Source organism: Misgurnus anguillicaudatus, chromosome 19, assembly GCF_027580225.2.
Source record: "Misgurnus anguillicaudatus chromosome 19, ASM2758022v2, whole genome shotgun sequence".
NCBI lineage: Eukaryota > Metazoa > Chordata > Actinopteri > Cypriniformes > Cobitidae > Misgurnus > Misgurnus anguillicaudatus.
Genome location: NC_073355.2, coordinates 24422751 through 24450709, shown reverse-complemented (window position 1 = coordinate 24450709; position 27959 = coordinate 24422751). Strand labels below are relative to the sequence as shown.

At 38.6% G+C, this 27959-nt stretch overlaps 1 protein-coding gene across 1 annotated transcript in view; it reads right to left on the bottom strand.

The window, feature by feature from the left end:
* The window catches only part of cacna1aa (calcium channel, voltage-dependent, P/Q type, alpha 1A subunit, a), a 114553-nt gene that overhangs the window by 38047 nt on the left and 48547 nt on the right, over window positions 1-27959 (bottom strand). The window contains exons 21-34 of the mRNA XM_055193737.2: window positions 27102-27152; window positions 26476-26608; window positions 25894-26396; window positions 25242-25588; window positions 25001-25136; window positions 24647-24776; window positions 24422-24481; window positions 23789-23895; window positions 7009-7108; window positions 3516-3676; window positions 3297-3437; window positions 2297-2498; window positions 1922-2086; window positions 1364-1474 (exon numbers count right to left, since the gene is read on the bottom strand). Of these exons, the coding sequence (XP_055049712.2) occupies window positions 1364-1474; window positions 1922-2086; window positions 2297-2498; window positions 3297-3437; window positions 3516-3676; window positions 7009-7108; window positions 23789-23895; window positions 24422-24481; window positions 24647-24776; window positions 25001-25136; window positions 25242-25588; window positions 25894-26396; window positions 26476-26608; window positions 27102-27152 (2347 nt within the window). The remainder of the gene's footprint in view (window positions 1-1363; window positions 1475-1921; window positions 2087-2296; window positions 2499-3296; window positions 3438-3515; window positions 3677-7008; window positions 7109-23788; window positions 23896-24421; window positions 24482-24646; window positions 24777-25000; window positions 25137-25241; window positions 25589-25893; window positions 26397-26475; window positions 26609-27101; window positions 27153-27959) is intronic.

Sequence of the window (27959 nt, the reverse complement as noted above, 5' to 3'; positions counted from 1 at the left end):
ACATCAGGGTAGGGTTGCACCAGTCGTTCGTAAGTTCTTACTTAAACTGGGACGTAAAGGCCAAACTAGAGGCTTAGTAACTACTAGCTAGTTTATAACTAACTCTTTACTTAATTCGGTTGCACCACTTGTTCTTAAGGCAGAACGTAGCTAGTAGGATGTAAGCTCTCCATAAAGTAATGCGTTGTCGCATAGAATGACGTTTATTTTTCTTAACCCAATCACAAGCCTTATAATGGGCAAACAGGAAATAGTCTGAACAGTACATAATTTCAAACTCATTCTTGTCTCGCCTAAACTGAAAGTTAAAAAAAGACGTTAAAGCATATGTTATCGAACTCAAAACATTACACTTTTAATTGAAAATATATATCCCACACATGGAAGAGAAAATAAACAGGAAGAAATTTTAAATCTTATTTTAATTGATGGATAATTAAACAGTTCTTGAAAACTCGTTGACGAATTTGCGGCTCTTCATAATTAATACAAGCTCATCGATGTTATATAATCTGGATGACATCTTATTCCAAACGTTATTCATGGACAGGGGCTTCCGTAAATATTTAGTTACAATGTATTGTTACGTTTAAACTAAGTTTAATGGTGCAACGCAAAAACATTTAGTAGTGCGTAAGTTGTAACTTAGTGCCCATTTACGTCGTAACTAAGCTACAATGTAACTTACGCACAGCTGGTGCAACCGGTCCCAGTAGAACAGAGTTTTGACGAAACTCCGCCCACCGGAATAAATCAGTCGCCAGCTTTGGCTCAAACGGCTCTGCTAAGCTAAGCTGCTGTCGAATCACAACACACTAAACAAACTACACAATCAGAACTTAATACGTATTTCTAAAGGAGGGACAAATTGTGTGGAAAAATACTGCGTTTTTTTAAACCTGAAACATGAACACATGTGATATTGCACACTGTAAACACAATCAAAGCTTCAAAAACACAGAACGAACGGGACCTATAAGTGAATTTGAAGCAAACATTTTTAATGAACATATAATACATGCCGAGAGCATTCGGTCAATATCATGATCTCATTTTTGACTGAGGTGGCATTAAGCAGCTTTTTCATCTTAGCCCCTAATTTATTTTTTCCCTGCATTTCACTGTTCCGACCTTTTTCGGAAAAAAATCTTTAAAACAAATGACACTTTTTGATATATTTAATGTTATAATATAATAATATTGTATATATATAATAATATTGTAATAATAAGTTAATATAATGATATTGTCTATAAAATGCAAAGACATTTATTGAATTTTAAGTGTGGCTAAAATTATTTGGGACCAATATACATACAAATATGCCTAAATATATTTAAACATGAAGAAGCTGTACACTTACCATTGCTCCAAAGGCAATGATCTTCAATAAGCACTCCATGGAAAAAAGTGAGGTGAACACTATGTTCAGGTTGGCTAACACTGCATTATAGGCGTCTGATGCTCCATCATACTAAAGACATAAGATAAGTAAAGACATATTTAATGCACATCACATAAACACTTAAGTGTATGAGACATAACCTCACCCAAATCAAGACCCACAATTTTCACAGGTACGCAAACAACACACCCACATGTTTATAAATATATACACACATAAATATGTAATTACACTGTAATAAGTAAAAGTGGATCAACTTGAAAAATCACTTGCATTATGTAATAGGCGTTACCAATTCAAGTAATTGTTTAAGTTGATTCAACTTTTACTTTTCACAGTGTATAGCAAGTATCAGTTCACAAGACTATAAAGCATGACTTTATGAGATTAACACAATTAATTGGCAGCATCATTTATCAATGCCTCAGACAAAATGCACTGTAGACCCCAAAATATAATCTAGGAGAACCTAACATTGAAATACCGATTCAGTACTAAAGTAAAGAACTGCCAAACCTTCATCATAAGGACAATGGTGTTAAGGGCAATCAAGGCCATGATGGTGTATTCAAATGGAGGGGACACCACAAACTCCCACATGCGATACTGAAAGGTTTGCTTATTCTGTGGCATATGGCGTGTCAGCGGCCTGGCGTTGATGGCAAAGTCTATACAGGCTCTCTGCAAACAGACCAAGTACAATGACATTAGTAAAAGCTAAAGACATGGCTAACGTGATACCACCATACAAATGAGATCTGTGTCCATGTGAAAAAGAGCTATACTGATATTTAGAAAGATTCTTAAGGCTACTCAGTTTTGGTCCTGAGGCGGTTTGGTTCTAACCCTCAAAAATCCTTCAGGACCGCAGCTGAAGAGACCTGCACTCACCTCATTCTTTTCCAGACTATAGTCCTCCATCATCTTGTCTCCTTGCTCCTGGAAGGTGATAATGATGAGAGCCACGAAAATGTTGACAAAGAAGAAGGGGAAGACCACGAAGTACACCACGTAAAAGATGGACATTTCCATCCGGTAACCTGGGCTCGGGCCCTGATTCTCGTAGGTCGCGTCCACTGAATGTTTCAGCACCCTGAAGAGCAGCAAAAACGGGAGTCATTTGGGGATTTGTTGCTGTGAGGGTTTATCGAGCCTATCAATACATATACTGTACCATCTATTGATCAGATCCACCTTATTTTTGAATGCGGAAGTAACTGATGTAATGTTTTTTCTTTTTTTGTGCAAGACTTCAGGTTTAATAGTCAGCCGGTAGAAACCAGTAAATCAAAGTCTAACCGTGGGTTCACACCAGCTGCGTTTAAGGCGTCAAAATCGCGTCTACCATGCCTATTTTGGCGCGTGGCTAGTGAAATTCGCGTCATGGGAGGGGCTTCTGCGACTCCGCTGGCTTTGTAATCACGTCAGTACTAGAGCAAACTCCTGATTGGTTAACACGGCGCATTTTCTGCCAAAGTTAAAATTTTTAAAATTTGTGCGTTTGCCGCGGCAATGCTTAATTCGCGCCATTGGCATGAACTAGACGTGCAAATGAGGCGGAATCGGGTCTTCCGTGTTGCGCTAAACGCGTCATTCGTGCCGCGAGACCTCTAGACGCGCATCAACGCGTCTTCACATTGAAATCACTCACACTTCACGCCTCTACCGCGGCTGGTGTAAACACAGCATTACACAAAATAGCTCAAAGATGGCGGCGCCCACATTTACGTCAAAAATAAGGTGGTTCGCAGGGTTTCAAAATTTTATATCACAGGGTAAATGGTGAATATCAAACTCTAATTTAATTAAGCATATTAACAAAAAGTTTTAACATTTTTATAAAAATGTATATTTATGTCTTTTTGGATTTGTAATTAGGATGCAGACTTACTGCGGCCACCCCTCTCCCGTAGATACGGTGAAGAGGGTGAGAAGGGCCCAAAGCACATTGTCGTAGTGGAAATCGTACTTCTTCCATTCCCGCTTCTGCGCCCTCACTTCGTTATCTCTTTCATAGACAAGATATTCGCCCCTAACAAAACAATAATCATTTAAAAAAAACACGCCAATTTTACTGTTCGTCAACATTTGTGTATGTCTTTTCTCTCACCTGCAGTCACGCTCAAACTCCTTAGATTCATCGGTACAGTAGAAGAAACGGCCTTTAAAGAGCTGCACCGCCACCACAGCGAAGATGAACATGAACAGCATGTAGACAATGAGGATGTTCAGCACATTCTTTAGAGAGTTCACTACACAATCGAAAACCGCCTGAAAATACAGAAAGGAGACCAAACAAATTCAAATAAAAACTGCACACGAGATAACAAACTTAACTGCAAATAAGACAAATAGAATTAAAACGAAGTTAAAGGTGCAGTGTGTATTTTTAGAAGAATCTCTTGACAGAAATGCAAAATAATATACAAAACTATATTATCAGGGTGTATAAAGACCTTTCATAATGAACCGTTATGTTTTTATCACCTTAGAATGAGACATTTTTATCTACATACACCGAGGGTCCCCTTACGTGGAAGTCGCCATTTTGTGACGCCATGTTTCTACAGATCCCTTAAAGGAATAGTCTACTCATTTTCAATATTAAAATATGTTATTACCTTAACTAAGAATTGTTGATACATCCCTCTATCATCTGTGTGCGTGCATGTAAGCGCTGGAGCGCGCTGCGACGCTTCGATAGCATTTAGCTTAGCCCCATTCATTCAATGGTACCATTTAGAGATAAAGTTAGAAGTGACCAAACACATCAACGGTTTTCCTATTTAAGACGAGTAGTTATACGAGCAAGTTTGGTGGTACAAAATAAAACGTAGCGCTTTTCTAAGCGGATTTAAAAGAGGAACTATATTTTATGGCGTAATAGCACTTTTGGGAGTACTTCGACTCAGTGCAGTAACACCCTCCCTCTCCCATTATGAGAGTGAGAAGGGGAGCGGACTTTTCAGGCGAGTCGAAGTACTCCCAAAAGTGCTATTACGCCATAAAATATAGTTCCTCTTTTAAAACCGCTTAGAAAAGCGCTACGTTTTATTTTGTACCACCAAACTTGCTCGTATAACTAATCGTCTTAAATAGGAAAAACGTTGATGTGTTTGGTCACTTCTAACTTTATCTCTAAGTGGTACCATTGAATGAATGGGGCTAAGCTAAATGCTATCAAAGCGTCGCAGCGTGCTCCAGCGCTTACGTGCACGCACACAGATGATAGAGGGATGTATCAACAATTCTTAGTTAAAGAGATAGTTCGGCCAAAAACGATATTAAACCCATTATTTACTCACCCCCAAGCTGTCCAAGTTGCATATGTCCATCGTTTTTCAGACAAACACATTTTCGGATATTTTAGAAAATATTTTAGATCTTTCTGTTGATTAAATGTAATGTTACGGGGTCCAGCAATAGTCCACGACCTTCAAGTCCAAAAAAAGTGCGTCCATCCTTCACAAATTAAATCCAAACGGCTCCAGGATGATAAACAAAGGTCTTCTGAGGGTAATCCGTGCGGTGTTGTTGTAGAAATATCTATATTTAAAATGTTATTAACGTAATTAAATACCTTCCGGTAGCGCCGCCATCTTAGACTCAGGAGAGAGTATTAGCGTAGTGTACGCACTTTTCTTAGTGACGTATGACAAATTCGGAGGGCGGGGGACAGAGCAGCAGCAGAGAAACCCTCCAATAGCATCCAGCTGCAGCGCCGCAGACTCACCTATGGCTGGACACCAGTGGATAGACAGCCTACGTCATTTCCGTTTCGCCGCTAATTTCCGTTTTCACCGCTGGATGAACAGCAATTTTATTTCATATTTTCACCTCTTGATAGACAGCATATTTTTTTATATTTTCACCTCTGGATAGACAGCATATTTATTTTATATTTTCACCAGTGGATAGACATTCTTTGCAGGCTTAATTGCACACGTCTTTTGCGTATTGTCATTTTACTTTAATGACTTAAAATATATAATAAAACAATTCTCAATACTATGCTTAATATTATAACATCAATAATTCATGCAAACTGCATTCACAAGAACCACCTTGACAATCTATATTGTTCAGATCATTTCAATTTTTTTGTGACTTAAATTCAGCCTAGATCAATGAACTATAACGTTTTGTCAATACAACAGACTTGTACATGTTAATTGACCACAGTTTTTTTGTTAATGTTTTTAAAATATACATAGATTCACACGATCAGACAATTTATCAAACAATCCAGATCAAATTAACACTTCATGGTTTTGCAATATTTATTGGAAATTACACACATCTTAGTAAAATTAGACAAATCTGACCATCAGAATGAAGATGCAACAGTCAGGCCCGTAAGGTTGTGGGGGAAGTCCCGATTTCAAGAGAAAATAAAATATGAACAGTTCCAAATACGATTGCACACTTTGCACACCACCTTCCTTCCCCCTAAAACTGGCTAGCTAGTTTGTGCATTTGAATTCTGACATGACCGATAAATCATCGACAGTTTATTATTTTTTCTTACCGCTGACATGTGCATGCGCGCGTCAAATTTGAAAAGTGAATGACGATACGGAAATTACGTCAGCTGTCCATCCACTGGTGTCCAGCCACTGGTGTCTAGCAAGAAGTGAGTCTACGGGGCTGCAGCTGGATGCCTCTCGAGAAACCGCTGTATGCTGCGTAAGCGCTCATCCTGAATGCGGATGACTCTAAAATGGCGGCGCTAGCGGAAGGTATTTAATTACGTTAATAACATTTTAAATATGGATATTTCTACAACAACACCACGGATTACCCTCAGAAGACCTTTGTTTATCATCCTGGAGCCGTTTGGATTTAATTTGTGAAGGATGGACGCACTTTTTTTGGACTTGAAGGTCGTGGACTATTGCTGGACCCCGTAACATTACATTTAATCAACAGCAAGATCTAAAATATTTTCTAAAATATCCGAAAATGTGTTTGTCTGAAAAACGATGGACATATGCAACTTGGACAGCTTGGGGGTGAGTAAATAATGGGTTTAATATCGTTTTTGGCCGAACTATCCCTTTAAGGTAATAACATATTTTAATATTGAAAATGAGTAGACTATTCCTTTAACGGACAAACTTTTTTTACTAAGTTGTCTCCGACGATGACATGTTTATCTGGTGGCAGCTACCATAGCTTCTCTATGTGTTTCAAAAGCAAGGGGTGAGAAGTGGACTGAGCACCACTAGATGCCGCTAAAAATTACACACTGCACCTTTAAGTAAATTTGAGTGCAAACAGAGCGCAACTAAAACAGCCATTCAACAAATAAAAACAGTTAAAGGTGCAATGTGTAACTTTTAGAAGTTTTATAAAATTAATCATAAATTAGATAAAACACAAATCTACAGGGCTTCAAAATGTACAAAGTAACAAGAAAGGTAAAAGCAAAGCTGGGAACAGATCAATCAACTGAAACATATAAACAAATAAATCCTTCAAACACAGTCTGAAACCAGACAAAACAATTAGTTGAGGTTGCTCAAATACAGCAAAAACGTAGCCCACGTAGACACATACACATTTTGCAAAAACTTGGTCACACAGAGAGAAACACACAGTACCTTTAGCTTGGGTAGACGTTTGATGGTTTTCAGAGGGCGCAACACTCTGAGCACACGCAGAGACTTGATAGTACTGATATCCTTCCCCTTGCTGCTTCCTCTGCACATGAACATAGACAAACAAACACAGTTAGAAAGTAAAATTACATGAGGTGGTTGGCAACATGGGTAATTCATCTTGAACACACAATTTAGGGGCAGTTAGTAGCTCAGGCTGTTAAAACAATAAAACATGCCTGCTACATTGACACGTCATTTACTCTCAGCCAAATCAGTCTCTACTTAATGAAAATGTATCCTGGTGTAAAGACAAGCAAGCCTATCTTACAGTACATACAAGATACATATATTCACATGCTCTCAGACACTAATTGCTCACGGTGTATTGAAAGCTTGCTCAGTGGATGTAATATCCACGGTATTGTCTTTGCCCATGCTGTAACCACCATTGTACCTTATCTCTAAAAACGAAAAAAAAAAAAACACGAGCTGGTTTCGTTGCATTGCCATGAAAACAGCATGAACGTAAACCAACGAAGCAGGCATCCCGACTTTGGAAATGCCCAGCCAAACCTCTTTCTTTCTTTTTCTGGGGGTTGTCCATTAGAAAACACATATTAAACACATAAAGGGTCAGATAACACACATTTACTGACTTTAGAAGGGAGGAGCTCCGACTATAAAAAACATCATTGTTGCACTTACATTTTTAAGTTTAATCAACTTGAAATGACAATTAATCTTTTTAAAAATAAAGATAAATAATTTATATAAATTATATCCATTCCTCACTAGTCAAGAAAGTTGAAATTAATTGGAATTTCCAGTTCTGCATTTATAATGAAAAGTATCATGTCACCCTACGGCTAATAAATCTAAACACTTTCTAGCCTGTTTGCGGGTCATGCAGTGGTACCACGACCCAACCATTCGCTAGATGTGTGTACTGTACAGCTGTGGATGACAGATGTGCAGTCACCAGCAAGGTTAATGCACTAAACTATGTGAAGGGACTGTTGTTTATTGATTTACACGACTGCAACACAAGCCTATTCTAGAACAATGCAATGATGCTTTAACATGAAATTGAAAGTCACTCCTGGTCCTATTGTGAATACTGATTGGTGCATGTTTTTCTAAGAAAATAAATGGTTATCTTCATAATCTTTAATTTACGTACAATAACTTTCAATTAAAGAGACACCACTTATGGGATATTACGCAGTGCCCGAAAATAGTCCCTATAATATTGGCTATTGAAAGTTACCAAGGGGGCTACAGTACTTTCAGGCGCTGCATAATATCATTGCACCTGCTGCAGCCATGTTACAGCAGCAAAGTCCTTGATTATTACGCCAGATGAGAGTATAGTTCCTTGCTAGATCGGCCCAGAATATTTTTAAATTTTCCGTCGGTCTTAGTACACGATGTAACTACAGAAGAGTCAAGTTTTAAATAGGAAAAATATCTAAACTTTTAGTTATTTTTGAGCGTGATGCTAATGGTCTAATGAGATTCAATGGATTATGCTAAGCTATGCTAAAAGTGGTAGCGCCAGACCCAGATATCAGCTGAATGGATTCCAAAACAAATGTTTAACTCTAGGGGAGCTGGAAAATGAGAATCCCTTTAACTTTTCCTCGGAAATGTTTTCCTCTGATCTATCCATCTATCTACCATTAAAAGTTTTACTGTAGGGTCACTTGAATAGACCGTTTCTCTTTACCTTACAAAAATTTTATGTGAAGGCATAACCTTAAATGTCTCAAATTTCTTTTGTAGACAAATGTAATTATTTAAACATACTAGTTTATTTCATTACAAAATAATAAAGAAGCAGTCCAAAAGAGATAGATAGTTGTCTAAAGTTAATCTCTTTTGGACTAATTCTTGTGATAGTTGTGAAATTTCCAGGATAATATTTCTATAAATTTTAGGCAAAGAATGAATATACCCAATATGCTAAACAAATTTTATTTGATTTTAAATCTTTTTTAGTCACAATATAATTCCCATCTGGGTAATTCCTTAATTTGATGAGTTTACTTTTATTCTAATATGTGGAAAATCATACATAAATCAACCTAAACTTTAGTGTATCTATATATACTTAAATATATATTGTTCTGTATGCATATATTTATTATATTTTCATTCATATTTTTTACTATCCTCTGTTCAGGTCTCAAGGACAAAAGGCAGTGCTCCAGATTTCCAGTGCCGGGCTAAATACTGCTCTCACAGCAGATGTGGTTACACACTGTCAAGCATAAACAAGCGTCCATCAGACGAAATACTGGTGTGGAGGTGACAGACCCTTCCACCCTATCAGCTGTTAGGACTACAGTACATGAGTAGTGGACAGAGTCTAAACGATTCAACCTGAGCGGCCGTAACCGGCTAACACAGAAACAGGGGCGGAGCGATAGAAAGAGATGGTGACTTGCGGACAGACACAGAGACGAATCCAAAAAAGAAAGAGAGGAAAGCTGTGTAACTGGCAGGACAAGCATTAAAAGTGAGAGAAAGGAAAAGCAAAAGATTGAGAGAGAGAGAGAGAGAGAGAGAGAGTGAGTGAGAGATAGAGAGACATTACCCGCTGCCTCCGCTGTAGGTGTGAGCAGTTGAAGAGATGAGAGAGGAATCAGACAGACACACAAACACACAGACAGACATGGGGAGAAAGGAAGTTTGAAGGAAGAAATACATTAATATGAGACACATCTACATCGAAAAGAGAGAAATAAAGGATGCAAAGCCTGTGAATTATTACACCTGTGCATGCCTGCAGAGAAAACTCATGTCCACATACATCTAGTACCAACAAATTTGGTACTATAACTTACCAACAAACTTACCAATTTATAGTACTTGTAAAACTTTATATATAAACTATACCAGCAAGTTGCTTACATATCACGCACACGTTCTCTCAAACTATTTGGAAATAATTCTTGTAAACATGCGTGCCATTCTGCATGTAACTTCATTGCTATGGTGACAACATAAGTCAGCCATGCCGCCTTGTCATGATCATGATCCAGTGCTTTAGAGCTCTTATTGTAACATGGTATACAATAAGCAATAAGCACTTTACCTGCAGAGCAATTGAGACCTAAAGCTCTGCTGGAGTCTGCAGATTTAATACATATTAATTTATTCTAGACAGGTGCTTTTCAACTTTAAAGGTGCACTCTTTAATATTTGGTGCATGCTATGCTGTTTTACATTAAAAATGTTTTGGTGGTGTAGATGCAGCATGGCACAAAAATTTGTGAGTAGAAAAAAGTTGTCATTGTACTGTAAAAGTGAGGTGCCATAAGATGTCCAGCTCTATGTAAAATAAAATAGTTTTTAATTGACTATATTCCAAACATATTACTTTTGGGGAAGACATTACTGAGTGCACCTTTATTTTTCAACAAAATTGAAAACTAATTATTTTACAAATCCAAGCTCCTACGTCCAAATCCAACACTGTTCTGTGTAATAAACACAAAGACAATAACCAGACTCCCAGCAGGGCCAAGTCCGCTTTCAGCTCAAGAAGTTCATGAGAACAATAAAGAGTTTGTCAAATCCAGACAAACTGTGAGCCATAAACACACAAAGACCTTCTGAACAAACATCTTTCTTTAGCAGTTAACTACAGCACAATAGACATTGTCTGTCATCTCTTATAATTCTGTAGAGATGAATCAATCATTAAAGTAAAGCAGCTCAGACTTGAGTGTAGTCTATGCCAGTAACTACTCAAACATGCCATATTTTACCATGCAGTGCAACTGTCTTATTGCAATGTGTTTATAGCCTAATCAATCCTATAGAGCAAAGCAGGGGTAGACCTGTTTGAATGTCTACAGAACATACAGCAGAAAGGGAGAGTGTATATTAAATGGTCCAACAAGCAAAGCAGTAATATCCATTATTACAAAGTATCCACAGACGTGATGTACTGGATCCCTTTATACACAGATTCAGTTCTGGCTGCTAGAATGTACTGTACAGTATAAAGTGTACTTTAAAACTTAGAAATGTTTGAATGGATTTGCTTTACTTGACAAAATATTAAGTGACATCTTTCAACTAATTTTTCAAACTAACTTGTCCTAAGATTATTTTTAGTTTGTCACATTAACCATGGACAAATTCCACTAATGCTTTTGTCTCAATTTTGTTTTAAATGTGTGCTATTGATATGCTTGTGTTGTGTAACTTTATAAATTCTTCTTTGGGGCCACTGTGTACTTGTAGTTGCAAAAAGTGATGTCCAACTTTGAACAACTTACATATTTGCTATTTATTTATTTATTTATTTTATGTGTGTGTCTGGAGCATAAACTGAAGCTCAAACTGAATTTAGAGAGGCGTGGCAAAAACTAGAAGTGTGCAAATTTTATAAAGACATTACCCTGGACTAATGACTACAAAATATTACCGCAACAGAGGATCAACAGATAAAATTGTAGCCAAAGTATGCTCTCCTGTGAGCTTTTAAGGCCTTTCTGGCAAATTATTTTGTACAAATAAATGTTCCAAAAAGTTTAGTGTTGTGTCCATTTGTACCGTGCGCCTCATATGCGGATGGTTCAATCTAACATGAGGGGGAAATAAAAGCAAATTAAGAGTTTGGTTCCAAAACGCGACAAACCCACTTAAAAAAAATGAGTTACCACTAAAATCAGTGTTGTATCAGGTCAGTATTAAAAATAAAATTCTTAATTTTATGCAAAATCTGATATCCGCCGTGTTTCTGCAACGTATTAACAGTGAGACCAGGCTGGTCTGTTATGTTTTTTTAAACAGTAACGTTAAATGATTTTAATAAACTGTTTTGCGTAGGACTGTAGCACCTTAAAATATCTTTTGAATGCTACTGTATATTGTTACTAATATGTTCCTAAACATATCTGTCTGTTACGTTGCATAATTTAAAAAGAATACATTACGTATTTAAACATTTTGTATAAAAAGAGTTTGGGTTTAGGGTAAGGTTTGGGTTTAGGGTAAGGTTTGGGGTAGGGTTAAGGTGGTAACATATCGCTAAAATGGTTAAAGGGAAATTATACAGCAATCTTTGTGGAATGAAAGATACGTAAATGTTTTACGTTTTTTAGCTGTAAAAACTTACGAATGCTAGGTTTAAATGTTGTAAATACGTCTACATTGTACTTTTTAGCATCTATTTAAACGTACAAAAATATGTTTTTTGTTTTTTAAAGTTACGTGTAAATACTACGTATTAACAGTGAGACCAGGCTGGTTATTCTGTAATCTTTTCTCCCTTTTTCCCCAAAACGCGGTAAACGCCAGTCCTCCATCTCTGCAGAATGCAATAAATCTGCTCAACAAATCACAGCGCACCATTCCACACATTATAAACAATGATGGCGGCGCGTTGAATACACACGGAATTCTAGTTTTCCTCATCTACTTTGTACTTTGTGATCAACAAACAAACAAAAACTAAATAATATTTTTAATGGCATTGATAAACCTGTGGTAGTTTTCTGTTGCGGGGTAGAAACGTAAGCCACTCGGGTGAAGAAAAAATGCCGGCTGTTGCTTGTTCACACACGACAGCATCAAGCTTCTGTCATGCTAACACATTGACCCCAGAGGATCTTATGAAAAACTTTCCATTATTTTACTCAAAGTCAACGGAAATCGAGCAGGACCAAAACATTTTACAGCTTATCGCTGTCAAAAAAAGTTCAGCGACGACGTCCCAAAGATGACAGCAGCAAGGACAGTGTTCTTAATATGACAAAGTAAGTGTTTTATTAATGATTTATTAATGATGGTTTTGATTTTTAATCAGTGGTTACCACTTGCCAACTAAATGAATATAACATGGCAAAGATGAATGCACATTTATATATTGATTCAAGAGATTTATAGCATTTTGAGAAAAAAAAACTTGTCATGGATTTATTGCATTTTATGGAAAAATATTCACTTTTTTAATAAATCTTTGAAAATCAAATTATGGATTTGAATTTTTAATGTTTTTATAATCTTAAGATGCTATGTGAAAGTTTGTAGCAGAAAATTGTGGTTTTCATCTTGTCACTTTCTCGGTATAGAAAACACATTTAGGCATGGGCCAGTATAAGATTCTGGCGATATGATAACCTTAAGCAAAAATACCACGGTTTCACAGTGTGGCGGTATTGCCATTGCAACACTAAAATGTGTTATTTTCAAATGCCAGTTAAAAATAAAGCCTTAAAATATGCTTTTAAAAAAATATATAATATTTTAATAATGTATATTATATGTAAACATCAAATCAATGACATGACTTAAACAGCTCATACCTTGGAGATGGTCACAGAACATTTTAGTGATTTTGAAACCTTGACTGTTTAAAACCTCGGTATACCTTGAAACCGATAGCCAGCCCATGCCTAAACACATTTTGACCCAAAGTAGTCAAAATTTGATTATTGCATTTTGAAACCAAACTCTTCAAATATTGTGTCAGTGGTGTAGGGGGCAGTGCTCTGACATATACTTTGGGTGCCCTGAGTTTGAATCCTGGCTCGAGGTCCTTTGCCGATCCCAGACCCCTCTCTTCACCTTGTACTTTCATTTCCTCTCATTACTTTACTATCTATCAAATAAAGTCAAAATGGCCAAAAAAATAACTAAAAAAGTAAATATTGTACAAATCACTCAGCCACACCTATATTTGTTTTCCAGTTCCTCCGGTTGTGGGCCAGTGTATAGATCGTGTCATCGAACGCATGTGCGGTGACGCGATTAACTTCTGGTCTGTGTTTGTTTAATGGTCTGATAGTGTCTAAACTGAACTCTTGAAAAAATACCTTCTCGAAAATAACAAATGTTTTGATTTCCTAAAGACGAGGGAAGACGGCGATATTGGATCACTGCTATGTGAAGGAAGGTTTGGCAGCCGATATGTACAGTGGGGCAAAAAAGTATCTAGTCAGCCACCAACTGTTCAAGCCCTCACACCCAAAAAGACGAGAGAGGCCTGCAATCCCCGTCAAAGGCACACGTCAACCACGAGAGACAAAATGAGAAAAAAAAATCCAGAAAATCACATTGTCCGATCTTCCAAGAATCTATCTGCAAATCATGGTGAAAAATAAGTATTTGGTCAATAACAAAAGTTTATGTCAATACTTTGTTATATACCCTTTGTTGGCAATGACAGAGATCAAACGTTTTCTGTAAGTCTCCACAAGGTTTTTACATATTGTTGCTGGTAGTTTGGCCCATTCCTCCATGCAGATGTCCTCTAGAGCAGTGATGTTTTAGGGCTGTCGCTGGGCAACTCAGATTTTCAACTCCCTCCAAAGATTTTCTATGGGGTTGAGATCTGGAGACTGGCTAGGCCACTCCAGGACCTTGAAATTATTTTTACGAAACCACTCCTTCTTTGCCCGGGCGGTATGTTTGGGATCACTGCCATACTGAAAGATCCAGCCACGTTTCATCTTCAATGCCCTTGCTGACAAAGGAGGTTTTGAGTCAAAATCTCACGATACATGGACCCATTCATTCTTTCCTTAACTCGGATCAGTCGTCCTGGTCCCTTTGCAGAAAAACAGACCCAAAGCATGAGGTTTCCACCCCCATGCTTCACAGTAGGTATGGTGTTCTTTGGATGCAACTCAGCATCTTTCTCCTCCAAACACAAGAAGTTGAGTTTCTACCTAAAAGTTATGTTTTGGTTTCATCTGACCATATGACATTCTCCCACTCTTCTTCTGGATCATCCAAATGCTCTCTAGCAAACTTCAGACGGGTCCGGACATGTACTGGCTTAAGCAGGTGGACACATCTGGCACTGCAGGAATTGAGTCCCTGGCTGCATAGTGTGTTACTGATGGTAGCCTTTGTTACTTTGGTCCCAGCTCTCTTCAGGTCATTCACTAGGTTCCCCCATGTGGTTCTGGGATTTTTGCTCACCATTCTGGTGATAATTTTACCCTACGGGATGAGATCTTGCGCGGAGCCCCAGATCGAGGGACATTATCAGTGTTCTTGTATGTCTTTCATTTTCTAATAATTGCTCTCACAGTTGATTTCTTCACACCAAGCTGCTTACCTATTGCAGATTCAGTCTTCCCAGCCTGGTGCAGGTCTACAATTTTGTTTCTGGTGTCCTTTGACAGCTCTTTGGTCTTGGCCATAGTTGAGTTTGCATTCTGACTGTTTTAGGTTGTGGACAGGTGTCTTTTATACTGCTAACAAGTTCAAACAGGTGCCATTAATACAGGTAACAAGTGGAGGACAGAGGATCCTCTTATAGAAGAAGTTACAGGTCTGTGAGAGAAAGAAATCTTGCTTTTTTGTTGTTGACCAAATGCTTATTTTCCACCATGGATTGCAAATAAATTCTTAAAAAATCAGACAATGTGATTTTCTGGATTTTTTTCCTCGTTTTGTCTCTCATAGTTGAGGTGTGCCTGTGATGAAGGTTGCAGGCCTCTCTCATCTTTTTGGGTGGGGGAGCTTGCACGGTTGGTGGTTGACTGGATACTTTTTTGCCCCACTGTAGTTCAAATTGCATTCATTATATAATACACATTTTACACAGTAACGTGTGGTTTATTTTGCTTGTTATCTGAAATAAACCACTCTAAAAGGACTTTGTTGTTATTGATTCTTCACGGAGTTTACCGGAAGTTACGCTTGTTCCACGAAAGCCGTTTGTTTATGTTGTTTGTTGAAATCGTCTATAGGAAAGTTCTTCTGACATCTGCATCTTTTATATCTGCAGTTACGCAGTTCCAGTGCTCTCTCTCTCACCAGACAATAAATAACTACCTAATAGGATCTTGCGTTCATCAAACTGGTGATACACATCTCAATTGGACAGTGCCCTTCTAAGAGGTGAGCAGTGTGATTGGTTGTAATCTCATTACAGTGTTATCTTTCTAGGCAAGAACTTTGTCCAGGCCTAAGAGCTCTTAATGTATTCTGTACACAAGCACAGAGCCCCACAGACCGCATCTAAACTGTGTATTCATAGACCTATGTGTATTCACAAAAGCCACTATGAATCACTTTAAGAGGAGAGCTCTGAATCACGTATATTGAATCACAGTATAATCTGCTGATTCATATCAAAACATGTGTCCACTCTGAGTTGTGAGGTAACATCGTGATCATTTTTATCTGCTATAAGTCACACTCACAAGTTGTTTGATAACTTAGACAAATCGAATATGGAGGCCCGATGCAAAAAAAAAAAGGAAACACACGTACACATAGACACAAATACGTATGTTAACACGTGTAGATGTCCACATACTGTAGAATATACCAAGAGTTGATTTGCTGCAACATAAAGTCACCGCAGCTGGCTAAATAACACGATTTTGCCCTTGGCATGTGTCCTATGTGTGAGGTACATTTGGAGAGACGATCGGAAAGACAGATCAGGCTATACTGTAGAAGGAAAGGACAGGTGTGTGATGAGCAGGACAGGCAATAAGTGCAAACAGAGGAGAAAGAGAGAGAGAAAGAGACATTACCCCTCTCCTTCCCCACCGCCTCCTGCACTGTAGATGTTGAGATGATCAGAGACAGAAGAACAGAGGTGGAGCCAGAGACACAAAACACAGACATGGACAGAAAAAGTCACAGGGAAAGAATGGGGGTTTTGAAGTAGGAAAAACATCGATATGAGACAGAGAATATAATCACTGGCCTGGTTTCAAATATGTTTATATGTGGACACCTAAACTCTAACAACACACAAACTACTGAAATACAAATACAACACATTTATACAAACAGGGTCTAAAATTAATCGTTTGCCACACCTGCTAATAAAGAGTGCATGAATTGACAAAATGCCATTGAATAAATGCACATATATTTAAAGAGTCACATATGATTAAATATATTACAAAGTATATATTTATAACACTCTATGTGCCTATTAAAAAACAGTGTAATTCCATTTTATTTATCCAATAAAGGCAATCTATATAGACATTCGGTGCTTTGCGAATTAATTTTAGACCCTATATACAAAAATACAAAAGAACCATGCAAAAATACATACACAAATGACAGGTCACTCCCTGAAATTGAGTACAAAGTTAAAACACAGACACAGAACACATATGAAAACTGTTCCCACGATCACAGCCAGGGGACACCATAGTCACCCCAGAGCGCCTGCCCTTCTGAAATTTCTATTGCCGTGTGCAGAGAGAGAGAGAGAGAGAGAGAGAGAGAGAGAGAGAGAGAGAGAGAGAGAGAGAGAGAGAGAGAGAGAGAGAGAGAGAGAGAGAGAGAGAGAGAGAGAGAGAGACAGAGAGAGAGAGAGAGAGAGAGAGAGAGAGGAGACATGGAGAGAAATGGGGAGACTGGCTATCATATACTAAGGGGTATTGTATTTTTCTAAGGGATATGCAGGCAAATCAAAATGCCATTATTTATGCCACTTATATCATGCGGGACTTAAAGGGTGTGAGTCCTGACAGAGGTGGGGTTGGGACTGGTGATCAGGGGGTCAAAATTCAAATAAGCTCCATTAAGAAAGCCATGCTGGAAAACTTTGCAGTTTCAATTTTTTTCCTAACTTTTGTTGTTACCATGCACCTTAAGAATTAAAAGAAAATGTTAAACTACATCCTGTATAAACTCTTTCACACCACATTGTTTCTATAAATCATGTATTTCTCAAATATTACAACAAAACCTTATTGGCCTTTAACAAAAATTAGACTCATCTTTGTGTAAAAGATTATTTATAAATACACTACCATTCAGAAGTTTAGGGCCACTTAACTTAACATGTTTCTCATCATTTTAAACATATTTTATCTGATAACTGTGCAAACATGATTTTTAAAAAAAGCCATTAAAAAGCCCACTTACATTTTTACAAATTATAGGCAATATGAAAAGTTTAGATGTTTATTTGCTTTAGTCACATGATGATTCCCAAAGTGACATCACTTTATTGTCACTTATTTTTTTTTCTAATTCTGTAAAATCTAAAAGACTAAAATCTACTATTTGTGTACATACCAGTAATGTCTATCTATTATGTTAAAATCTGTAGTAGAGAAGTATTCAAGAAAGTTTTTCATTGTACTTTTACATGACACATGTACACTCACCTAAAGGATTATTAGGAACACCTGTTCAATTTCTCATTAATGCAATTATCTAATCAACCAATCACATGGCAGTGTGATCCTGGTCAAGACAATCTCCTGAACTCCAAACGGAATGTTGGAATGGGAAAGAAAGATGATTTAAGCAATTTTGAGCGTGGCATGGTTGTTGGTGCCAGACGGGCCGGTCTGAGTATTTCACAATCTGCTTAGTTACTGGGATTTTCACGCACAACCATTTTTAGGGTTTACAAAGAATGGTGTGAAAAGGGAAAAAACATCCAGTATGCGGCAGTCCTGTGGGCGAAAATGCCTTATTGATCCTAGATGGGCCAACTGATTCAAGCTGATAGAAGAGCAACTTTGACTGAAATAACCACACTGTAAAAAATCCAATTAATGAAATGTTGGAAGGGCAAAAATATATAAGTTAAACCAATTTTCTTGTTTGGGCTTAGTTGAGTAGACATATTATTTTAAGTCTAGATAAATCTGTGTTTAAAACATTAAGTGAATGGTTATTTTCAAATTCAGTCAACATTCAGAATGGCTATGTTGACTGAACTAATTAAGACAAATCTGGTCAATATGTGGACTTATGACAGCTATGTTTCCTGACAACAAAATGCTCATAATATTACTGTTATTTGGTAACAAAATGTAATTTTAAGAGTTGTTCAGGCGTGAATGTATGTGCTTTAAGTTTAAATATGCGGTCGGTTAATATAGATAGCGTCTATTTAAAAATGTGCTCGGACACTTTCGGACGGAGATGAGCTCCAGAAGAGCTCCAGAAAATCACAGACACTTAAGCGCTCACACCCCGCCCAGCGCAGCCTCGCCTCGGCAAGCCCATCAGAAATCGACCTGCTGGCTCTGATATCTCTGTGGCGTTTAAACATGCGATTTAATTCATTTTAATTTCTTATACTTAATAATAAAAGGTTTACCGGTATGTTTTAAATCATATTTTAGGATTGCACTTAAATGATATCGCTGTTGAATGATATTTCATATCTTTCACATTTGTTATAACTGGGCTGCGTACTGCCTGCGAATTTGAACTTCAGAGCTGAAGGTGCGAGTGGAGAAATAGTCCCAATATCATAACAATCTTAAATAAAACTTCTAAATATACCCGTGTGTGTAGTACCCGTGTGCGTGCGTGTGTGCGCGCGCGCGTCCTCGCGCGTGTGCATGTATGTATGGGCGTGCGTCTGTGTATTTTGAATTTAAAATGTTTTAACTCGGAAGGATCTGGATCACAGGTCATTTCATCTGAGATCAATCCGCACGCAACAGCTGGAATCACTTACTGGTTCACACAAGGAAGGACACAAGTCACGCGTTTCCTCAAGTTCACGTCAGGTAAGTGTTTGTAATTAAATGTTAATTTTAGAATATATTAATTGGCAAAGACGCAAATACTCGACGTTTTTGTAATTATATTTTTGTAAAGATATATTAGAAGTGTGTTATGTTATGTGACCGAAGTAAAGTGGAGCTATTTTAGTTAAGATAAAAAGCCTGGATAGGGTTGGTTTACCGGACAGAGTTTAGAACTCGGTCTTTATTATAATTGGGACATTTTTAAAAACAAACCTTATATAATACAATACTGGCGTGCATTTTGAGACAAAACAATAGCACTCATATGTTAAGAGATGTCAGTAAGTTATTTTAGTCAGTGAAAAGCCCTGTCCGAGAAAAGCGCCCAATAGTGTTTAATAACTGTATGTTTGATGTCTGCGGGAAATTTGGCCTAACATTAACGTTATTTAGGGAATAAAGTATTTCACCGTCAAGCTTTATTATATTAAACATGTATATATGTATGTTTGTGTGTTTATATTCCTCAGAGGGATACATAGCGAGACAGTCTCCGCTTGGACTGGCTGAGGAAAGTCTCCTAAATGGCCCTGGAGATGTTCTGACTGACTTTGGAGGCTTTTTGGACTGTTTTATGCCCTCTATTTAAAGACTTAATTCTGTATGTTCAGTCTTTATGATAATTGAATAAGTTATTAAAAAGCTTTTGTTTTTATGTGACTGAAGTTATTTATTTTGTTTACAAGATCAGCATATATTATTTGATATATAATTTAAAAATGTTATTAAAAAAATCCCAAATAATAAATATTAATTGAAGTAACACATAAAACATTGAGTGAATACTTAAATTTTAATTGACAGAGTCTTTGCTGTAAGTTTTTAAAGATTCAACTGATTAAAACATTTTAGTTGAATGAACTATAAAGCTAATTGAGCCAACATACTTTTTTATATTTGAGTCAAATTTGGGCCAACTAAAAAAACATCAATCCAGGTAACACTTTGGAGACAGAAATTGAGTGAACGTAAAATTTCTGTGGAACTAGTTACTAAAAAATAATTCATTGAGCCAACAATTTATTTTTTACAGTGCACTCGTTACAACCGAGGTATGCAGCAAAGCATTTGTGAAGCCACAACACGCACAAATTTGAGGCGGAAGGGCTACAACAGCAGAAGACCCCACCGGGTACCACTCATCTCCACAACAAATAGGAAAAAGAGGCTACAATTTGCACGAGCTCACCAAAATTTTACAGTTGAAGACTGGAAAAATTTGGCCTGGTCTCGATTTTTGTTGAGACATTTAGATGGTAGAGTCAGAATTTGGCTCCATCATACCTTGTTACCACTGTGCAGGCTAGGCTGGTGGTGTAATGGTATGGGGGATGTTTTCTTGGCACACTTTAGCCCCCTTTGTGTCAATTGGGCATCGTTTAAATGCCATGGCCTACCTGAGCATTGTTTCTGACCATGTCCATCCCTTTATGACCACCATCCTCTGATGGCTACTTCCAGCAGGATAATGCACCATGTCACAAAGCTCAAATCATTTCAAATTGGTTTCTTGAACATGACAATGAGTTCACTGTACTAAAATGGCCCCCACAGTCACCAGATCTCAACCCAATAGAGCATCTTTGGGATGTGGTGGAACGGGAGCTTCGTGCCCTGGATGTGCATGCCACAAATCTCCATCAACTGCAAGTTGCTATCCTATCAATATGGGCAAACATTTCTAAAGAATGCTTTCAGCACCTTGTTGAATCAATGCCACGTAGAATTAAGGCAGTTATGAAGGCGAAAAGGGGTCAAACACAGTATTAGTATGGTGTTCCTAATAATCCTTCAGGCGAGTGTATATGACCATAAAGGAAGGACTTTAAGTACTGAATTTGTGTTCGGATGAGCTTTTAACTATTATTCTGAAATGTGAAACATTTACAATGATCCTAAAATCTAAAGGGTAGTGTGTATTTTATACTTTTAAAGCAACACCAAAGAGGTTTTTTTACCTTAAAATAACGTTTCCAAAAAAGTTTCAGTGGTTCATCCACACAAAACAGGGTTGAATGGCACTTTCACATTCGCTTTGCAGCCCTCTATCGGCCAAAACCGCACTAAAGAAGTTTCCAACCGTCGGGTAGCGGTCCTGTAGTTCCGGTGAAAACTACAAAAACTTGCTTTACGGCAGACCTACAATCCAATCAGAGCCAGCTATGCTGCAGTATTTACGACAGTGGTAACGAACAATTACGCTTCTAACCTGTAGGGGGAGCAAAGAGCTAGAGTTCTTTAGTGTTGCTTTAAAGTGCATTTTAGTCTTAACTGATGTGGTGTGAACAGGTTTTGACTTCATAGTAACGTGACGGCAATTCTGATTTTATATGCTTATAAAATGATAAATGTATGTCTTGTGTATGTTCACACAGCAGGCAAAGTCACACAGGTTAATAATAATACAACACTGTCAGTTTAAGGTCAAATAAATTACGACTTACATAGGACTTTTAATATGAAAAAAGTGTGCAATCAAATTCATAGTTGTTCAGGGACTGTAGAGGATAAACATACACAGGACCATATAATATTACCATTTCACAGCATTCAGATTCTGGTATTTTAAGAAGGAAAAGCATTGATCTGGGTTCATATTTCTTCCATTCATGATTGCATTTCAGGTTATCTGCCATGTCGCTTCGATTCCCAGAATCCTCTCACATGCTTCTTACCCTGGATCTATAAAAAGCATTTCACATGCATTTCTTCCACCTTTCTGACCTCTCTCTCACGTGACAAACTCTCACAATCACAGACCTGTAACTGGCCTCAGATACCCAACCTGAAACAATGATTCATTACTATTCCTGTTGCTCTTATCAGCTCTTGTGATTGTAATGATAAACCTCATCCTCACTGTTCATGGTTATCTGGTAGCACCTGCAGCTCCATATAGCCTTTAAAAGGATCATTAGATATGAGTAGCTTAAGTTTCTTTTCATCAATAATTTCATCCGACCTTAATAATATCTCAGAGTAGATTGTTTCTCAACCTGTCACAATGTAATGCAAAGACCCAATATGCTCATTTTACATGCAAAACATTAGCCAATCATAACATAGGTTAAACTAATTTATGTGTTTTGGTGCAAGAAACTTTTAATAATATACAATAAACAGAATATGCAGTAACCTATTGAATATGTGACTCCATCTGTGAAAACCCAGCTAAAGTCTTTACAGTATTCTACATAATGCTGTTTTAAACGTAGGTTTGGGAGGAACCTAAACATTCAGTCGTCAATCATCATTAAGCGGCATTCTCCGCACCTACGAACTTGGGGCTTGAGTCCGGCCTTAGGTTTGAGCTCCCTTTAAGGATGACAAGCCAAGTTTGTTTACCATTAATTATTAAATGGGCTGGCGAACTCATGCAAAGTCACCTAACATAACATAAACGACATTCTGTAAAAACATAACCTCGATATCAACGTAAAATCAATAAATGCTCGGATTTCATAGACATGGTCACATATTTTCCCTCGCTCTCTTATTTACCCATTCTTAATGTTTTTCTTCATCTCTTGTTGAGTTCCAGCAGGATATGTATCACAGAAAATAGTGGAAATACCTGATGGGTGTCTGGATGCTCCAGAAAGTTCTGGGCACTAAAGGGTTACAGGTGCCCAGGCAGGGTTGTCACCCTCATGAAAATGGGCCCAAGCACACCCAAAGGGTGCATGGTGTAGCGGGGTGCAGTGCATGGTGGGGCAGGAAGGAAAAGTCAGACTACTGTATGTGGATAGGGCAAGGGAGGGGCAAGAGGAGAAATGAGATGGATATGCTATACCAGGATATACCAAATGCATAGAACTGAGCTGAAGAGGGAGAGTAATGGAGAGAATAAAAATAATGATGGAGAATGATCAAACACTGTTTACACTGGAAGCAATCGATGACTTGAGCTTGTCTACGTTAGTACCGAAAGAAATATATCATGAAAAGTGTCTGTACCTCGAATAAAAACAGAGAGTGTTAACTAATAGCCGAGCCATGATGTGACACGACGTTTCAGATGCTTTCAGTGTAGACAGTTTTCACTGATTATCATGGGAGTGATTTATTTTTGACGTGAAGACACAGTAAAAATAGATTTATGAAAGAAGTGTGCAAGATAGAGAGACAGCTGGGCTGTATGAGTAGCAGGCTGGCGCTCCAGGGTGGCAGAGAGCTGTGCTGACTGCATAGGCATTTGACCTGTAGGGAATTGGGCAGGGCAGCAGGCAGGGAAGGAGAGAGGTGTGAAGCATGAGCGCTGGGGCCTGCATGACACTTACGTGAAGGCAAACGCCACCAGGGCACCACTAACCACTATAAAGTCCAGGATGTTCCAAAGGTCACGAAAATATGAGCCTTGGTGCATAACAAGACCCAAATCCACCATCTGAAACACACAGAAAGTCTATTCAGGATATTCAACACATTGATTTATTTGAAATAATATTGCTACAAACCGTTTGACCTACACTTCTTAGTCATATATGATTTGAAAATATATATTTTAAATCCAGTAAAAAGTCATTTTTTGTAATTCGCGTTCTTTTAATTAAATCATCCTACATTGATACCTACCTTGATATCTTTAATATTGTCAGAGTAAGGCCATGACAAAGATTGAAATCAATGACTGAAATCAAACTTTGACGCTAATTTCATATTTGTATTGTCAAATATGCATATTCAATATAAAAATCTCACTTTTTAATATAATAGTTGACATCTCCAATGTTGTGCAATATTCTTACAACACACTAATATGTCTGCAAATGAACTTAAAATAAGTGTAAAACCTATTACACTTGAACTAAATATTACATAGCATCAGACTGACACTAAAGCATAGCATAGAATGGTACAATGTGTAATGTACCGTACTGAAAATAATAACCCAGACAGATTGTATAATGTACCTTAATAAGCATCTCAAAAGTGAACACACCAGTGAAGACATAATCAAAATAACGCAGGACCTGCGAGAATAAAAGAGGAACACAGCGTTAAAAAATTCTCTCTTTGATCAATCAAAATGACAGGATGGGAGGTTTATAATTTTTAAGATGGAAACTAGTAGACAAACGTGGACTAAATCACACAGAAATAAATAATGGATGCTGAGATGTGGGACTGTCTCTAACATTGTTTCGGGGGGATTCAGGCCAAACAGGATCTTCAGCGGCCAAGGCAATACTGCTCATCGCAATGACCAGCAGGATACACATCTCAAAATACCTAAGCGTGACGATATAGTGACACAACCTCCGAAACCTAAAATGGTCACACAAACACAAGTTAATACAACAGCCGTGTAAATAACAAAGATAGTACACCCAATTAAGGGAACATAGTGTGGGAGCCAGGTCAGGGGTTAAAAACTAAGAGGGATTGCGACATCCACCAAAAAGTAAAGTTCTTTAAGAGTAATTTATTACATTTCAAAGTTTCAAACTTTTTTGTCACTGTAAACACTGATTCTTCTACTGTGGACTCACGGGTTGGTTGTAGTTAAGATGAACATTGAGGTGTATGGGGGCATGGGTTTAGGTCCACCATCATCTTTATCATCATCATCATCATCCTTAGTATCTTCCTTCTTGGGCAGAGGCTCCGTGTTGGCGTTCCTATTGACTGCGGACACGTGCGTGAGGAAAACATGATAAGAAAGATCAGTAAAGGAACACTGTGGAGTTTACCGGAAGGACAATTGGCTCTCGCCCTCTCTGTTTCTCTCACCTTGTAGGATGGCGTTACTGGAGGGGAACATGGGCGGCATGTCCAAAGCAGTATACTCAGGTTTCATGCCCACATTACCAGTGCTAGCAACAATAGTAGTTTTCGAGGAAGGGTTGATGGGAATGAAGCTGCTCTCAGAGCCGGGATGCACCAGGCCGGCAGTGTGGGCACTGTTGGCCAGATTGAGCAGACTGTCATGTGGGGTGGAGTTACCGGGCTGCTGGGTGGCAAGCTTGTTGTTGTTCATGGCATTGTCCAGGTCCTCACTGTATTGACTGTCCTGCCTGGACAGAGTTTTCTGAATGGGGCGGGTTGTGGACAGGGTGGGACCGCCGCTGTGACCTTCCCTATTGAGAGAAGAGAGCAATTTTAAAAAGTCTGTTCTTTGGGACCCTGGGAGTTTACTAAGAATGAACTGTGCAAGTGGATGCGAACTCTGCATTGTTATATCACCTGATTCACTGAAAGAAGTAAGCAAATTAGGTGTTGGGATAAACACACCCTAAAAAACGGCACTGTATGCAACTTTCACAGTGTATTTACTGTAATGATTTTGATGTGTACCACCAGGGATTTGGGGCAACTCAAGGATAACTAACTGCTACTAGCAGGCTAATAGGTGCAACTGTTCAGTTAATCCAGCCAAACTTACTTCCTGGTGCGGTGTCGCACCCTCTCTCCTCTTTCTTTCCGGCCTTCGCCTTCATGCCGATGACGTCTGTGTTTACGCTCTCCTCCATCCGCATGTTCACACTCAGTCCCTCTTTCCCTGCCCTTATTTCTGTGTCTCCTCCCTCCGCCTTCTCCCTCCTCCTCTTGGGCTCTGCGGTGTTGTCGGGCCTGGCTGCAGCGTTCACCGTGCTGATGCTTGCGGTGGGACCCTCGGCCGTCCCCCTGGTTCTCAGAGCCCAACAGACTGCGACGGGACCCTGTGGAATCTCCCCGTTCCAGGGGCCACGGTCCAGATCCTCCACCTTCGTTCTCTGCATCATTGAAGTTTGACTGTTTGTGCAAGAGCTGATTCGAGCGTTGGGGCTGGCCCTCGCCTGGACAGGTTTTGTTTGTATTGTTGTTGCGGTTCTCTTGAGGGTCCACGACCAGCGGGCGATCCAGGTGGGTCTTCATATCAGGACGAATGTGGCGGGAGTACGAGACCTGGGAACACAATGACAGACCGGGAAGGTGAGAGGAGAAGGAGAACAAACATTTCCTTCACTACTTTTCTTCTTCCTACCTTCCAGCGATCTTCAGGGTCCAGCTCATTGTAAAGAGCCTCTCTGCTGTTCACCAGAGTCTGCCGTCGCAATTCACTGGTGCGCTGTTCCCATATTGACTTACAACCTTTATTGTTTTTCTGTTGCTCCTTACTGCAGGGGACAGACAGAGAGAGAGAAGGACAAAAGGAAATTTACAGTAAATCTAAAGTTGCTCATTATCAAAAGGGAGAGGTGAATTTGCAGCAGCTACCACAGGCTGAAATGCCCACCTACAAGCTACAAACAGCTATAATTTATTAAAGAGGACGACTGCACCGCTTGGGTCAAACTTACAAAACACACACCCACAAAGATAGAACTACAGTATAGTAATTCTGGGAGTGAACACATCACAGGCGCCCAACCCTTTGAGCAAAGCATGTGAAGAAAGTCAAGGAGCTAGAAGGAAAACAGCAGGAGGTGAGAAGCAGGATGAAGGAGAGACGAGGAGCGATAAACCCATCCCTTAACAACCAGCGACCGGAGAGCAGAGAAGTAGGCAGCATAGAGAATCGAGGTGGAGAAGCACATGTTAAAGGAACTGATGGGAAAAGAATAGTGGGGAGTTTAAAATAAAACAGAAAGAGTATAAGTGAATAAATACCAGTCAAGAAACTGTTCTGTTGCGTCGAGACGCTCAGAGTTTACTGTCACGCTGAGGAGGAAAACAGCATGTGAGAAACATAAAACAACAGAGTCTCTCTCTCTTCTTCACACACTCACTCTACCTTCCAACAAACACATTTACGTTGTGGAAATGTTGCTGCAACGTTGTGTTTCTACAATGCTGATAGAAACACAAGTTTCTATCACTAAGGAAATTTAAGTGTTGAGGATGTTGCATTTATGTGCTAAGGCCTATTCAGCATCACACAATTATGGATCATACATCCTTTGTGTTCTTTTAATTTGGTGCATTATATTTTTTTACCAATGGCATTAAGACATAAAATGTAAAAAAAAATGCTTATTTTCCAGCTCCCCTAGAGTTAAACAATTGAGTTTTACCATTTTGGAATCTATTCAGCCGATCTCCGGTTCTGGCGGTACCACTTTTAGCATAGCTTAGCACAATCCATTGCATATGATTAGATCATTTAGCATCGCGCTCAAAAATAACCAAAGAGTTTTAATATTTTTTTAGCTCTGACCCTAATTAAACACACCTGAAGCAGCTAATTAAGGTGCTTCAGGTGTGTTTGATTAGGTTTGGAGCTCTGCAGAGACACCGGCCCCTCCAGGACCAGGATTGGTGACCACTGATTTAAAGGGCACCTATTTCATTGCTAAAAACAATGTTATTTTGTGTATTTGGTATAATACAACATGTTTGCGTGGTTTATGGTAAAAAAAACACATTATTTTCCAACATACAGTACATTACAGGTTATGAGTCCAAAGTGGGAGGAATCATGATAATGTCGGTCTTCTATACAGTACCAATCCCAGGAAGTAAACTGTT